At 46.1% G+C, this 16,857-nt stretch overlaps 1 protein-coding gene across 1 annotated transcript; it reads left to right on the forward strand.

Moving 5' to 3' along the window:
• The first annotated feature begins 2,356 nt into the window (after positions 1–2,356).
• Positions 2,357–12,503, forward strand: ralbp1 (ralA binding protein 1). Its single transcript, XM_018745108.2, has 10 exons — positions 2,357–2,427; positions 5,210–5,513; positions 7,112–7,540; positions 7,764–8,113; positions 8,912–9,073; positions 9,314–9,445; positions 9,567–9,677; positions 9,867–9,988; positions 10,129–10,249; positions 10,502–12,503. The coding sequence occupies exons 2-10, from the start codon at positions 5,267–5,269 to the stop codon at positions 10,778–10,780; spliced, it is 1,953 nt and encodes a 650-aa protein (XP_018600624.2). The 5' UTR covers positions 2,357–2,427; positions 5,210–5,266; the 3' UTR covers positions 10,781–12,503.
• The last annotated feature ends 4,354 nt before the right edge of the window (positions 12,504–16,857 follow it).

The raw sequence follows: 16,857 nt of genomic DNA on the forward strand, positions 1-16,857 counted from the left end.
CAGAGAACATTTTGTTTAGTTCATGCAGTGGAGGGGTGCACCCTGTTCAACAGGAAGGGAGTGACCTGTGGGTCAGCCAGTCCAGCTGCCTTGACAACCGCACCGGCGCCCGACCGCTGCAATGGGCTGCTGCCCAGCAGACTGTAATTAGCACGTGTGCCTCTGGTTCATGGTTGTTTGCAGTCATGTGGCTTTCCCCTAGGGTACTCCCTGTAATTTCTCTTCCAAGGCTGAGCTAACCCTTTGCTGTCTCATGACCCACCCCCCAGCACTATGACATTCATGGAGTGTGAAAGGGCCATTATGAGTGGAGTCAGTTCACTTTCAGTTTTCTACTGCACCCAAAATATTACAGGTAATGTAACTTTGTATCTGTCTGTATAGCTACTTGAAGGAAAAATGCTGGGGTTTGTATTATTTAATGAATTACTTATCTTTTATTCCATACAAGTTGGAATTTATTCCACTGGAGTAATTTGGGCTAAGTACATTGCTCAAGGGTAATATAACAAGCATGCTCATGGGACTTGAACTATCATCCTGGAAGCTGCAAGACCAGGTTCTTAACCACCCTTGTATTTCCTTGTTTTATTTACTTCTACTCATTTATCTGTTGCTTTTCTCCAAAGCAACTTATGATGGTAAGCTATCTTCAGTTGACCCATTTGTAGAGCTGGGTATGGGACTATTCTCAAGGGTACAACAGAATGGAATTTGAAGCTATGGATCTGAAGACAGTGGCTCTGTCCACTACACTGTCAGCTGCCTCACTACAGCAGGTGAAGGGAGAGCAAACTACAGTAGTATTTTTACCTTTGTCATTTATATGGAACAGACAGCTTCTATCTAAACATCTTTGGGATCTTTACTGTGTTGCATGGAAACACTCCTGTAGGTTAAGTGTACTGCAATTCAAATGTTACAGAGGAATTTTGCTGTCTCAGCTAAAATTACACTAACCTAAAATGTACAATATGAGTAACATTGAGCTCTGTAGGTTTTTAGAATGCAAATAAAAGGTTCATGCAGTTATTTACTGGGTCTTGCATTTGTATATAATTTTGCTTTTTAATCTCAGCAGGTCAGGATGGAATGTTTAAAAAGCAGGTTTTATTCAGCTGTTTTGTGCCAAAGTTCTGTTGTGAGCTTTTTATCAGTGCAGGAACACAAACAATGGAAAGAGCCTTGGACACTGGCTGCTTCCTGGGCGAACAAAGTGCTGCTTGTGCACAGTTGGCTCACAGGTGTTCCTGAAAAAGGCTGCTCTGTGATGCCCCACTTCACAACAAGAAAAGGAGGAGAAGGGGGAGCGGTGCATTGTAAAACTCTACCCAGTGGCAGAGATGCTGAATGCGGCCTGGGTGCAAACAGCTAGCTGGCTGCACTCAATTGCTGTATCCCTGCCTGCCTGGCAAGGAACAGATGTGCTGCCTTTTTTCTGCAGGGACAATGTTTCACAAAGAAGTCTTTCTCCAGACTGTGGGACAGGGGGTCACGTGACTGCCTTGTCATGGGCTGTAGAGTCATGTGACCTCTTGGCGACGGCACTCGGACACAATCTAGTTGGCTTCTGATCACTGTTTGTTCGGGTTGTGTGCAGAGTGTCAGTATACATCTGTCTGTGGTCTTTTCCTGGCAGTGGGGAGATCTAGATGACTAATACCGGTATTAAACTACATTAGTGGGATTCCAAAATTTATGAACTTAAGTAAAACACTGATTCATACATATTCTTTAGCGTTCACTAAATAACTAGGTAACAAATTTGTGTTGAAGTCAAATAGGATGCTGTAAGCCTGAGCTGGTAGTTTCAGACAATTTCTAAAAGAAAATTATTTCGGTCACTATTTTGGATTTGAGGATAAATTATTGCCCTATAAGTTGTTAAAACCTATAACCTGGACTGAAATTTGGATCCTGGCACTGGGCTTCAAGTTCAAGTTTGACGACGTGTATAGTACCAAGGATTCTTGCTTGCATGTCTAATAAAACAGGGAGAGCTGTATCACAATACAGTAGCATGTTTAAGTATGTAATTAACAACTGTTACATATTTGTACAATATAAACATTTGCAGTTTTTTAAAAATAAGACTTCTGTCATAACATCTCATTGTAAGGCAGGGTTGCAGCGGTCTGGAGCTTATCCAACAAACATAAGGCACGAGGCCAGTCCTGTGCACTTTCGACAGGACAGCAGTCCATCACAGGAAAAATAAAGAAAACTAAGGTATAGTGTCCGTAATAAGGTAATGGAATGGACTTTGTAGTTTCCTCTGGGAAACCAGTTTCAGCCTCCATGCAGCCCAGTTCGGTTAAAAAACTACAAACCCCAGAATCCAATGAAATGAAACTGCGCATGCTCCCGCTCTGCCCGATCAGCACGGAAACAGACAACAGGAAGCTTCACTGAAAATCACCAAAACAGGTTAGTCCGGGGAAAGTGTTTTGCCAAATTGTTGCTTTGTCTTTCAAACCTGTGTGATGAAAATGACCGGAACATAGTTTATTGTTTTACTGACGCAGTGGTCAGCAACAGCAAATGCATAAAATGTCGGAATAGCGTGAAACTAAGCGGAGGTTTCCCCTGGCGGCTGACGAGACGGGCCTCAGCACAGAGTGTCGGTCGCCTCGAGTCGTATCCCTGTACTTGTGTGTTTCTCCCTCATTGCAGCTGTCAGACACTTCTCGTGGACAAGTACAGCCAGTTAGATGAGGAAAGTGCAGTAGTTTTACCTGAGGCACGGCACGGTTCGGTTCGATTCGTTACGTTAGGCTTAAGCAACTAATCCTTACAGAAAGGATCATTGTCATTGGAAGGAAACGGTGGCGGCGCGAGGACTCAAGAGTCTGAATCATGTTGAGCAGATGCACAGTTTCCACATAAAAAAAAGCACAGATCAGATGGAAATGAATTATATTCATTGCTCTGTGTCCCAAATAACCCAAATGCATCATCATGAAACGTACTTATAGATGCACAAACGAACGTTGCATTTGCATTTACATGTTTACACACACAGCTGACCATTGCGGGTAAATGATTCTAATCATTATGGTGTAAGTTACAGATCTGCCTTTAAATAGAATTAATTCTTTCTTCACTGTAATTTTTTTTTACAGTCTAAGTCTTACAGGCTTAAATGTGTTCACAGAGTTTTTCTTAGGTGTTCTTAAGCTGCTGAGTCTCATTTCTTGCTGGACTTACTGTGTTTAGCCAGGTAAAACCACACGAGAACACTAGTAGTGTGTTGGAAATGTGTGTAAAGTGTGAGAAGGAAGAGAAAAGGTGATGTGGCTTATGGCGAGTTCCGGAGGGGGGGGCGAGCATCACTCTGGAGGGTGTCACCCCGTCTCTCACACTCTTATCACTGTTGACTCCACCCTGAGGCCCTACAGGGACCTGGGACCTGGGACCTTGTGGACAGTGTGTCTGAAAAGGGAGCAACAAGTCTGTCAATAATTTAGCGCCACCTGCTGTTGGGGCTGAGGGGGTGAGGGTTGGGGTGAGGGGCGGGGGCATTGTTACTGTTAAAGTTGGGCACAGAGTTAGGATATTTCGAGTAGCAAACCTTTTGCTAATACAAACGTGTTAAAAAGTTTAGAATTTGTGTCAGCAAAAGAGGACCAAAACATCACCTGATGCGGCAGCAGGTGGTGTTCGTAAATTGCTGCCAACGTTTTCCAAAACGGTGGAGAAGGTATAGAAGCAGCATGCAGGAGGTAAACACACTGTAGATGGTCCTCTGCCTTCTACATCTACTACTTTTGAGCCATCAGTGTCTTACTGCCTCTTCATCATCCTGCACCCCCATTTAATATCTTAGACTCAGGAGTTGATGTAGTTGTCTGTGCTTTCACTTGAATACCTTACACTGTTGTTTATATTTCTTATAATTATGGTTTAATGTCTTATTACACTTGTATTGGGAATTTGTGAATTCGTGTGATGTGTGGCGTTAAAGAAGTGATTGAGTAGCTGCAGGTGAGCACCAACACCCTGGTCTAACTCTGCGCAGGTTTCTTTATCGTGGTTGTTTTTTATTTTCATTATGTCATGGATACTTGTTGTTCCAGGGGGCTCAGGAAGTGCAGGCACATGCACGTCTCACCAGAAGGGAGGGGCTGTCTGACCCTCGTACTGTCCGTGGTTTGCTCTCGCGGTGGGGAGGGGGGGTGTCAGTTTGCACTTCTGTTCTACTCTGAAAAGCCCCCACCAGGCTGTGCAGGTTGTTTACGTTTATTCATTTAGCTTTTGTAAAAAGCGATGTACAATTTAGAGTAAACAAAAGTGTATTTCATAACAGATGAAGAATTATAGATTCACATATGCATTCCTCTAAGTTTAGTCACTTCACTTCATCCATTGTTTTTGCCGATGCACATTAATTGCATAGCTCCTTACAGAAAAGATGATTGGCTCCTGCTCCCTCCATGTCACATTCAGCTAACATACTTTTCAAGTCATAAATCAACTCTTGGTCCTAGTTGTATTAGTGCTTATAGGAGGAAAACTGGCATCAAACAGCCTCCCTCCGAGCTCTCTGGATTCTGATTTAGGCTGTGTACTTGCTATGAGAAATGAAGTTTCAGTGAGGAAGAAGGCATGTATGTAATAACATTTGTTGTCTTTAGGCAACTGTCCAACTAAACAAGAGATTAGTGGAGGAGAAATGCCAGGTGAAGGAACAGGTTGGTCAAGTTTAGAGTTCAGCTGACTTCAGTCCTCCTTGTCCACCTGTAACGCTTCTCAATGCAGTCTGGACCCATCATGCTGGCTGCTGTGTGTGGGACTGGCCTGTTGTTGCCTCTAGTCATGATACACCGTTTTACCAGCTCATTTCAATAAGGCCTGTGACTGGAGCTCTAGTGTCCTCTTGTTATATAATTGTTGAAGTGAAGCTTTGCTAATGTTGTGTGTTTTTGTTTGTTTGTTATGCAACAGTACCATTTTCTCTCTGGTTTCACCGTGTAGAGTCCTTTTGCACCTTTCTTAGATCTTCAGTGGAAGATTCACAGTCAGTCCTTGCTTGCAGTAAAATGCCAGCCTTTGTTAGTCATACTTTTAAAAAAAAAAAAGTCACTTATTTTTCCGTTTGCATACGTTCATAAGAACTGTGGGTTTTTTATTTTTATCTTTAACATCGGCACTGTCAGCTTAAGACAAGGCCGATGAAAGCATGGTGTTGTCTGTGTGTCTGTCACTGCAGGTGACATGGGGAGGTGACCTGTCCCTATAAGTGAGTGGACGGCAGGGCGTTGCCGCCATGACGGAGTGCTTCCTGCCTCCGAGTAGCAGCCCTGGCGAGCAGCGGCGGGCCGAGCATCCAGGGGGCGTGGCCCGCACGCCCAGCTTCGAGGAGATCAGTCCCACCAAGTTCCCCGGCCTGTACCGTACTGGGGAGCCTTCGCCCCCTCACGACGGGCACCACCACGAGCCGCCCGACGCCACGTCGGATGACGACAAGGAGCACAGCAAGAAGAAAAACAAGTTCAAAAAGAAGGAGAAGAGAAGTAAGAGCTTTGGGGGCCTTAACACTACTTCATCTGTACATGGATCTCCACTGCATTCACTGATATTTTCTTTTCACCCTTTGGAGTTTCCATGAAGTTTCAGCGCTGCTAATGACGTTTTAATCTGTAGTTCTTGGAAAGTGGAAGAAGTGAGATACAGCACAACAGCCTTTTCTCTAATTCTGACATTTAGCATTTATTCATTTAGCTGATGCTTTTCCCAAAGTGACATATAATGTTAAACTACAAACAATTATTCACACATTTATAAAATTGGGTAATTTTACTGGAGCAATTTAGGATAAGTACCTCGGTACTACAGCTGGAGGTGGGATGTGAACCCTTGACCTGTGGGTCCAAAGGGAGCTGCTCTAACCAATACACATAGACACACGTTGACTGAAACCGCTTGTCCCAAGCGGGGTCGCAGCGAACTGGAGCCTAACCCGGCAACACAGCGTGCAATGCTGGAGGGGGAGGGGACACACCTAGGACGGGACGCCAGTCCGTCAAAAGGCACCCCAAGGGGGACTTGAACCCCAGACCCACCAGAGAGCAGGACCCGGCCAAACCCACTGCGCCACTGCACCCCCTTGTCTAACCAATGCAGTTGAGTTTAAATGGATTGAGAAGCCGCTTTTTATCCGGGAGAACAGTTGACCCAAATTTATGACTTTGTTTCTGTTGCATAAATTGTGTTTACATGTCAGTATACATGGCATAGAATGTGCTCTTTAAGACTTCTGTGTCCCTTTGGCAAAACATCACCAGGATCTTTGCTTTAAAACCAGCTAATAAAATACCTAGAAAATTCTTATCTTAAATATCAGCTTTGATCTCACAGCTGCCAAAACACAATGATATTACTGTAAAAAGCTACTATTATGAGACACTTAAGTGTCTTTTTTTGTGACCTGAGCTTGTCACAGTTTTGCAGGCTGGGAGTGGATGATGTGATGTCAGCAGGCTGACCAGCTCGCCCCCACCCCCACGTCCTTCGTACGCAGAGCCACGTCCAAAGGGAAAACTCGAAAAGCAAGACTTTCTAGGGCAGCTGGCTTGTTTGTGGGTTGCCTTGTTGGATCTCGACATTGCTTTTTGCGGCAAGGCAATGCAGTGGATTTTCCACCCCATCGTGCTTTTTATGGTATTTTCATATCTGTATTTAGCTCCTTCTCGGCAGCCCTTGATGAGAGTCAGGAAGAGCTTATAGAGTGTTTAGAGAACGCCTGGTGCAACCAACCCACAGGTGAAGGTGTGTTTTCTAGGCAGTGAACCATCTCACCACAGCCTCTGCCTGTCTTGCGGGAATTGCCTCGCCGCTAATTGGCTGAAGGAGCGGGAGGGTAGAGAAGCAGCTAATTATCTTGTTTCCAGTCAGTTTGGATTTGTGCAGGGGAAAAAAGGAAGGAAGGAAAGAGGGAAGGAAGGATACACTGCACTGGGGAAAGGGCTCTAATTGAAGACTGACCTCTTTTCTTGGTTCCTTCTTTCTCCTGCATTCCCTTCCCCGGGCGTCCTGCGTTGTAAGTGAGAGGGGAGGAGGGTGTGTGGTCTAATCATCTACACCCTCTGTCTTTGTTTTTCCTCTCACCAAGCTGAGGGCTACGCTGCCTTTCAGGAAGACAGCTCGGCAGACGAGGCCGAGAGCCCCTCCAAAATGAAGCGCTCCAAGGGTATTCACGTCTTCAAGAAGCCCAGCTTTTCCAAGAAGAAGGAGAAGGACTTCAAGGTGAAGGAGAAGCCCAAGGAAGACAAGGCTAAGGACAAGAAGTCTAAGGACCTGACAGCTGCTGATGTGGTCAAGCAGTGGAAGGAGAAGAAGAAAAAGAAGAAGCCCAGTGCCGAGCCAGAGCTGGCACCCCCTGAAACACCATCGCTGCGGCCAATTTTTGGGGCACCACTGGATGAAGCGGTGAAACGGACGGCGCTCTACGATGGCATCCAGCTACCTGCTATCTTCAGGGAGTGTGTGACCTACATTGAGAACTATGGCATGAAGTGTGAGGGTATCTACCGCGTCTCAGGTAAGCCTTGGCCTTTCTTCGCGGAGTGTGTCCTGTCTGTTTTTTGACGTTTGAATAAAAGCCTGTCTAGATGCATTGTTAAACCTGAGTACTGGTGCTGTGGTCTTAATGAGAATCATTTGAGTTCTTTCAGTGAGAGTAGTGTTTACTCAGATGTTTTCCGCGAACAATAGACATTTGAGATGTCCTGAACTGAGCAGTCGCTATTTTAATCGGTTGGCAGGAATGAAGTCGAAGGTGGATGAGCTGAAGGCGGCCTACGACCGGGAGGAGCCTCCCTGCCTGGAGGAGTATGACCCCCACACTGTGGCCAGCCTGCTGAAACAGTACCTACGTGAGCTGCCCGACAGCCTTCTGGGCCGTGACCTAGCAGCACGTCTGGAAGAGGCCTGTGGGCGCCCCTCTGAAGCCGAGAAGGTGCAGGAGTTTCAGCGTCTTCTGGTCGAGGCACCTGCCTGTGGCCGCCTGCTGCTGTCTTGGCTTATCACCCATATGGACCACGTCATCAGCAGGGAGGCGGACACCAAGATGAACATCCAGAACATCTCCATTGTGCTTAACCCTACTGTGCAGGTGGGGGTTGAGCATCAAGAAAAGCTCAAATTTGTAAAAATTTAAAAATGAGGCAGATTTTGGTTAATTGTAAATGAACATGTGCACCTTCAGAAAGGTTTAAGTGTAACTCAGCATAATTGTACACTATGCACAGGGTTTGATCCAGAGCTCAAGGGGAGCTGTTTCTGTGCCAGTGGGAGTTAAAGATTATCAAGCTGTGTAGTAGTTGTGAAACAAATACTGAGCCGAGGGACTGCTGATTTGGTGTTATCAACTTCACTGAGCTACAGAGGGCAGAAGAAAACAGAGCTGAAACGTCACTGTTTGTGAATGTATTCTGCCAAACCACAAATTATTTTATTTAATTGGTTCTTTGGGTTTCACTTTGACGTTGTCCTGACATGCTGCAGGTTTTGGTTCTTGAAGTCATATATAAGCATAAAAGTATAACTTTGCCTTTTTCAAAAAGCAGATGGTCACCATTTCAGTTTTCATAGGTGGAACACAATTGTGTGCTTGAGTTAGTGTAGCTGATTCCTTGATGAGCCCGGGCCACACAGTTAGTGATTCTGAACACGTTACACTACAATGACTTTAAATTACGGGTATTTCGGCTCAACGGTGCTCATTTCTAAGCACCAGTCCAGTTTAGTAGAGTGAGAGAATCGTAGTGGTACTGCAGAACCTTCCGGTCTTTGACTCTGAAGACTGAGACCTGCCTGTGTATTTAACGAGAGAAAGTCTGAATTGTGGTAAAATACACAGCATTTTAACTGACCGTAACTCTGTCTCTTTTGTGTGTTTGTGCCTGTGCAGATTGGGAACCGCGTGCTTTACGTTTTCTTCACACATGTACGAGAGCTTTTTGGGGACGTGGTGCTGAAGCCGGCTATCCGGCCTCTACGCTGGTCCAACATGGCTACCATGCCTGCCCTGCCCGAGACCCAGGAGAGCATCAAGGAGGAGATCCGCAGACAGGTGGGCCTTAGACTCACAGCCACCCGCAACGTGTCTCCACTCCACCATTGTTACTCTTTGGACGGTTTCTAATGATCATTATTGTTCTGAGAAAGTCACATTACGTCAGAGAGGGTATCAAGAGCTATGGAAGTTCCAATCTGGAGTAAGGAAGGAGTAACGAAATAGTGGTACAACTGACTACAGCCCGTGTTTGTCTGTGCCTTTTATGTCTGCGTGTCTGTGTGTGCGTGCGCGCAGGAGTTCCTGCTGAACTGCCTGCACCGGGACCTGCAAGCGGGGGTAAAGGACCTCTCTAAAGAGGAACGGCTCTGGGAGGTGCAGCGCATTCTGACAGCACTGAAACGCAAGCTGCGCGAAGCCAAACGGCAGGCGAGTTTGGCCCTTTTGCACCACCAATCCACAAGAGGGCGCAGTGTCCTCTGAGTGGGCTGTCTTCGTTTTGTCGGTCCGTCTCCGAGGGTTAAAGATGCTCTCTGTTCCGGGGCTTCAGGAGTGCGAGACTAAGATCGCCCAAGAGATCGCCAGCCTCTCCAAGGAAGACGTGTCTAAGGAGGAGATGACAGAGAATGAGGAAGAAGTCATCAACATCCTTCTTGCACAGGTCAAGGGTGTGAAGCTTTGTGTGTGCACTGGATAAAATAAAAGAATAAATGAATCATTATTTAGGTTGTAATGTAAAGATATAGAAGTGCTTAGTAGTCTACACAAGAATAATGAACAGCTACATTTGCACTGGTTTGTTTGTGCACTGATTTGCTCAGCATCAACACTCCTCTCCTCCCGCCTACAGGAGAATGAGATCCTGACCGAACAGGAGGAGCTCATCTCTCTGGAGCAGGTGCTGCGTCGGCAGATTGCAACAGAGAAGGAAGAGGTGGAGCGGCTGCGGGCAGAGATCGCTGACATTCAGAGGTCGGGGGAAAGCTCTTCTCAGCTCTGAGCCACTGGGCTCAGCTGAGACACCATTTGTATTTATTCATCTAGCAGGCGCTTTTCTCCAGAGTCACTGAGGAACGTACATCACTAACAGTGTGTGTCCTCACCCTCTCCAGCCGGCAGCAGGGCCGCAGTGAGACAGAGGAGTATTCCTCGGAAAGCGAGAGTGAAAGTGAGGATGAGGAGGAGCTGCAGATCATCCTGGAGGACCTTCAGAGACAGAATGAGGAGTTAGAGGTGGGAGATGTTAGATGGTCACACATTTGAAGGAAGTTCTGTGATTAAAGGCATCTCTTGTCCTTAAGCCACACATCCAAGGAGAGGAATGCTCCCTACTCGTTACATAGTTGGAGGTAAAATAAATTTAGTGCAAAGGTGCTGCACAAAGTACTTTGGGTAATTGACAGTAATATCGAGCAGCTCATTGCTGGACGTGAGATGTTGATTGCGTTAGTTGTTGACCACATGCTTTTCTTGTTCGCCCTTCAGAACAAGAACACACACCTGAATCAGGCCATTCATGAGGAGCAGGAGGCCATCATTGAGCTGCGTGTGCAGCTGCGTCTCCTGCAGACACAAAAGCTGCAGCAGGAGCAGGGGACCCCGTCGGCGCAGCAGTTGCAGCCGGCGCAGCCCAGCCCCGAGGCCCGGGCAGAGGAACCGGCCAAGCGCGGCGTCACACAGGTCCCCCCCGCCGACTCACCGGCTCCTAGCAAGGAAGCTCTGAAGCCCTCACCCAGCAAAGACCGCTGGGAGACTGACCTATGAGTCCCTGCTGCCATCCTCCCTGTCCTCCTTCACGGGCGCTGCTGTCTGCAGCCTGTGCCCGCTCAGGGAGGGGGGCCCTTCCTGGAAACATGCACGTGTGCCGTACACCACAGGAGAGTCGGTGGGGCAGTAAGCCAGGAAAAATGGCACTACAAGGACACATCGAGCGTGGTGAAAATGGTAACCCCTTCCGCTCATTCCTCTCTCGGAACAGGAGCAGCAGCGGTGTGTTTCTTCTGCTGTTGTTGTGCAGGTGTAGTCCTTCAGCAAGAACCACCTGGCAGACTGACCAAAAAAAGTGAAGAATTTATATCCTGTATTACTTAAATGTCTTCAAAATACTGAAGGAAACTCAAATATTTCAATTTAACTAAGATTTATTTACATTATAATATATATATATGCACACTTTTTTGTATGGCTAGACAAAATCATCAAGTCATGTTTAGTGTGTGTGTTTCTGCACTATTCCCACACTCCTCAGCTCTTTTTAGAGGAATAATTAGTGTCATTGACATGGCAGCTTATTTTTCCCATAACTTTCATTTACCCTTTTTTTCCCGTTTTTAATGTTTTGACATCCATCAAAGAATGTATTTCCCAACATTTTGTGTGTGTCTCTGGGGGTGATTATGACTCACCGAACTCCTGGCACAGTGTTGCACATTTGTAAACAGCTGCAGCAGAAATGCTCCACACGGCAGTGCAGAAGGCCCTTAGGTAGGGGACACGTCCATTTCTGTGCGTGACGGTCTGGAGGTTGTTTGTAAATACCTTTGCCCGCAAACTAAGGACACGGGAGGAGAGCCCTACAGTACAGACTTGTAGAAAATGAAGACTTTCTTTAAGCAACGATGTGATGCATTTGGTTGTTCGTTAGCTTTCCATTGTTCCAGTACTGGTTAAAAATGGACAAAAATTGGTATTTTTGATTTTCAAAAGTAATTTTATCTAACTCTTTGTCTGAGATACCCTTTCTGACATTTGTGTGAGGGCTAAATCCAAAAGGCTATGTTTTAAAGTGCATGTACGCAGTGAGTGTGGAATGGAGACAATCGCCGAATGCTCCTCAAGTGGCGCCACGAGGTTGGGTCTGTGTTTTTTGTATGTGCCATGCAGCGACTGTGCTGATTCTCAAAGTGGACCTGTCAGCAAAGCGATCTTGCTCGTCTGGTCCAAAATTCATCCCGACTGTGCTGCCAAAGTCAAAATGTGCACCGGCTGGGACACTGATGGTTGAACATTGTTGAGACAAATCAATCGCAGAAGTACGTCTTTGCTAATTTCTATGTATTTGGATGAAATGAGCTATTGCTTGCAACGGTTGACATAGGCTTGCTTGTCATTAGATTATTTTCATACGGTTAGGGGTTTTCTAGCTTGTCCGCAGACAGAATGATGCTGTGGGGAATAAAGCATTGGACTGGAATGTCTTTGAAGTGCTTGTGCTGCCAGATGTTTTCGGTCCTTATTCGTGTGCTGGCACTGTAACCTGTTTTGCATTGCACATCTTTACCCAGCCTTCCTTTCATCGTGATCCTCAAGAAAAAAAAAGGTGATGACAGGACGCCGTCTATGAAATAACAGCGGCTCTGCAGGTTATAAATTATACACAACAGAAGCGCACTGCAGAAAGCTGTGCTACACTGAGCATATGAGTGACTTGCACAGTATTCAAATGACCTTACACTGAGAAATATGCAGGACAGCCTTTTTATTTAATAAAAGATGGTTATAAATGGTCTGTTATAGATATCACCATTTATTTAATAAAAAGTCCATATGAGACAAATGGGAAGCCTAAGGAAGGAGGAGGAGTGTGTTTCTGTGGCAAGCTAAGCTGTAGATTAAGGCCACTGGATTGCAGCTGCTGTTTGATTTGTCCATGGAAGATTCCACCAACTTCTGCAAATGGCTTGTAGAATGTTGTTGCATCACGAGCCTTCTAGTTCTAAGTCAAGGATGTATAATGACCAAAAGTTCATAATTCTACTTCATAATGGTCAGTGTGTGTGCGTGCATGCGTGCGTGCAAGACAGTGCAGCCTGTTCAGAATGCTTGGCAGGGCCTCGGGCGGAAGGTCTGGGCCACCACTTCCCTGACACTTGGCTCCAGGCCCAACAGGTGCTGGAAGAACTGCTCCAGTCATTCTCATCTGTCAGGTGGTGGAGCAGGGGGAAGTGTGGAGCAGAATGCTCCCCACCCGCTAAATCGTCCGCACTGTCACAATGACGGCCTTGTCTTCCCACACCTGCACACAGGTGCTTCTTTGCAGGTTTATGGCACTGATGATAAGCATGAACCTTTGGCTCTCGTGCAAAAGGATCCATTGAAATCTCACCTTTGTTTACCACGGTCGTGGGCTTTGAGACTGTTCCAGAGGAAATGAATGGGACAGGCAGCCTGCCCAGGGTGAAACTTAGCCAGCCCTGTTGGCTCAACCCTGTGTGAGAAGTGAGCGGGAAAGATTGAACAAGAATCACTGTTAGAAGCGTTCAGAATGACAAGCAAAAGAGGCAGACGAGGTGAATAATTCAGTGTGGTCAATAAGTCCCATCCCACAAAATTGACTCGTGATTTGGTTGATCTGTGGGGTCATGACATTATACTGGGAGTCATTAACACAGCAGTCATCACTGCAGCAGCTCGACATTGTCTTAAGTACGGTTATATGTGTCTAAATAAGCTCCTTCATGTCGCCTGTGTAAACATGGTAAATGGAACAACAGAAGCGGTTTTGTGTGTGAAGCGCAATGATCGACATGTTGGTGACTGTAGAGCCCTAGCTGGTGCTGCTCTCGATGCAGGAGGCTCTTACGGTGCAGATGCTGTAAATACCGGACATCTGTTGAGAGAGGCTGCAGACCTGGGAAGGGGGGGCTGCTCAGCCACCAACCCCCCCCCCCAACAGACCCTTCTAACTGCCGGCTCTTTTTCATGTTTTCAAGCTTAGACTGTGCATATCTAGAATGTTACTCAAACAGCCCTCATAAGACAACAAAGTCTGACGTGCTTATTTAGAGGGGCTTACACAAGTATACTTAAAACTTATCGTATTACATAACAAAGGACAGTAAGAAAATGTAATAAACGGCTCATCCTTCAGAGCGTGGTGGGTGTGCACTTTGAGTAGGAATGTACCTTAATGAATCTGGGAGGGCTTTGAAGAACCCTTGATTTCATGTTGTCCATGCGCACACACATTGCAGACGTCAGTTTCCATCTAATGAAAGATTTTTACAAGAAAAATTATAGACGTTATTGATGAGATTCAGAACCAGATCTAGGTGTATTTCCGTCCAAACATTTCCTCAGTCTCAGCGCAAACTACAATTTTATTCTTCCTAATTATGTTTCAGTTATGCTCGTTATGATTCTGGGTGAAATTTGCCAGTCTGCATGACCATCTCAGTCACTTGAAGGTATGGGACGAGGAGGTTTGTCTGCTACCCCCTGGATGCTTTACCCCGTTCGCGCACTATAGGCGTGCAAGTTTGACGTTCTCTTCAACTGCTCCATCATTTAGCTCCTTATTTAGGCACAGAGCAGCTTAAAATGTTCAAGATAAGTGGAAATTCTTATGTGAGGGACCTAAAGGAGTCAGCCCAACTCCTGGTGTATATAGGAGCTGCTGTGTGATAATTCAGCCTACGGCGCATTCCGGTCATCTTTCGGAGCACATTCCAGTTCTCTTTTCCTCCCTCAAATACCCTGGAATTTCTGGAACGGCATCTGCTTCCTAAGTTCACCGATTGTTGCGAGACTCGCACCGGAGTCCTCCTCTCCGGAGGTGTACCTCAAGGCTCAGCGCTCGGACCTTTACCTTCTCACTCCACACTTGTTCCCTTGGGCTACTGATGCTGTCCTATCAGCTGCGTACCAGCAACGCCCATAACTTCCATTGTGCCCCCCCCTCCGCCTGGAATAATTTCCACGTATTTAACCACATAAATTTCATTGCCTTGCTCTGATTGCTGCTTTGATGGACAGATCAAGTACATCTAATTCCTATTTCTTCCTTCTTTTTATACAATTTACTTGCTTGTAGCAAGAGCTCCCAGGTCAGTTCCTTAAGTTTAGTTTTACATCAAAATGTTAGTTGGCAAAATCGCGTTAAAGAGCTTTGGAGAAATATTGATTACCAAAAATCATACATAATGCAGTATCACTGTGGAGAATCGTTTGTGAAACTTTGTACGGCCAAGATCCCAGAGAAAGTGTGTTACCTCAGTGTGAACTTTGCTGTACAGATGAGTAGCGCTACAGTGTAACACTGAAACAGAAACTGGAGAAGAAATAAACACACAGTCCATGTGGTCCCTTCTCGTTCAGCACTCATACAACTGTTACAGCTACTGGAGAAACAAGGGGACCAGCAAGTGCATCCTGTTACAAAGATGCAGCGGTAATAAATGGGCAAAAAATAGTTGTTGAGAAAAGAAATGTCCAAAGTTACAAGTTCTTTGTTGCCATGGAGACCAATTCTTCACAAAGCTATGCGTTTCAAGCGCTGCTGTGGTTCACAGGCTGATACAAGCCCGTGAGGGATTTATCATACATTTATTTGATCTTTAATAACTATTTTCACCTTAAAAGTAACACTGTGACACTGTGGTGATAACGATGATTTTAGCAACGGCATCCAGTTAAAACTCCTTTTCCTCCAGGAATGAGAGCTGCGATTAGTATAAGGACTAACTGTCAAAATAACATCTTGCATTGGCTCTTTCAAGTGATCTTGCTAAAGGAGGTGTCCAGAAGAATATTAAGGGAAAAAAGAATCCCGCTGTACGTTTATACACACTATGAACGTCCGCTCTAAACACACTGCCAATGATGTCCGTCCCGCCATCTTGTTCCAGTTCAACACTTTTAACGGAGCGGGAACATCTGGAGAACCAGCCGAGGAGGCTGCTGGGAAATGTAGTTTTTTGACAGGCGTTCAAAACGCATCCAGTCAGAACAAGTCCAGGCGTTTCTAGCCTTTTACACACTGTAGCACAACTTTCAGTGACTTCCTGAGATCGGTCAGTGTAATACTGGCCAGCTGAAAACTAGAAGGCAAAAATATCGGAGCACGCAAACTGTAACGCAACTTTGCACACTGCGATGACAGTGAAACAGAGATCCTCGCTCCGTTTTATGTAACCGGCATTGTAGCTGTGCGAAGCCACATCAATAGCGCCCCCTGCTGGTAGAGGTAGTTCTTTATCTCAAGTTCTCAGCGAAGCCCAAGACTGTCATTCTTACACATTTGAGCCGTTTTTCAGCAAAAAGAAAAAAACTTATAAGAAGCTTGTTTTTCGAGTCATTTCGTGTTTAACTTACCTGCCAGGATCTTCTGTCTTTACCTGTCCTCGTGACCTGTCTGTTGTGAGACCATGGTGTTCGAGCAAACAGTGAGAATCTTACAGTCGACACTGAAATGACCGTAAATCCCCCGTGAAGTTTCTAATAACTTGTCACTCACTTTCTCGACCCCTCTCTTCGTAAGGGTCGCGAGGGTCCGGAGCCTATCCCGGAATCACTGGACGCAAGGCTTTACAGCCTGAACGGCAGGGTAGCCATACACAGACAAACTACGGGCAATTTGGAGTCACCAATCCACCTGAAGTGCATGTCTTTAGACGGTGGGAGGAAACCAGAGCACCCGGAGGAGCTCATCGCTGGTGTCCTTTGACGTTCTTTTGCTGACCTCATATGTAATGAAGCAAACTAGAGTGTTGAGAGATGCACTTTAGTGAACTCTTGAATTGTACGCTGCTTCGAAGAAAGGCGATCCTGACGTCACAGCCTAAATATAGCGGATTTTTAATTACGGAATTCCGCAACGTTAGAAAGGCGTTAGTATTAATTAAATCGAGTCACACAAGGAACCTTTAAAAACAGGGAGGCCCCTGCAGGCTGCATTTGTCCCCAAGGTGCTGTTCGCCGACGGGATCCTAACGCGGTTCCTTTCCGACTTCTTCGCTCCAGGACACTGGCTGGACACGTCTGACAGGAGGAGCGGCGCCGCGCTGCGCGCCCCACAGACCACGTGACCGGCGCGCTCCAGGTCTCGCTGCCTCCGTGTTCCG

The sequence above is a fragment of the Scleropages formosus genome, chromosome 7 (genome assembly GCF_900964775.1).
Source record: "Scleropages formosus chromosome 7, fSclFor1.1, whole genome shotgun sequence".
In the NCBI taxonomy this organism is placed as follows: Eukaryota; Metazoa; Chordata; class Actinopteri; order Osteoglossiformes; family Osteoglossidae; genus Scleropages; species Scleropages formosus.

Excerpts from the sequence above, each read along its gene's own strand:
- ralbp1 (XM_018745108.2), top strand. The coding sequence starts at position 5,267 with ATGACGGAGTGCTTCCTGCCTCCGAGTAGCAGCCCTGGCGAGCAGCGG. Across the intron at positions 7,541-7,763 it reads GGGTATCTACCGCGTCTCAG|GAATGAAGTCGAAGGTGGAT; the intron begins GTAAGCCTTGGC and ends ATCGGTTGGCAG. Across the intron at positions 9,989-10,128 it reads GAGATCGCTGACATTCAGAG|CCGGCAGCAGGGCCGCAGTG; the intron begins GTCGGGGGAAAG and ends CACCCTCTCCAG.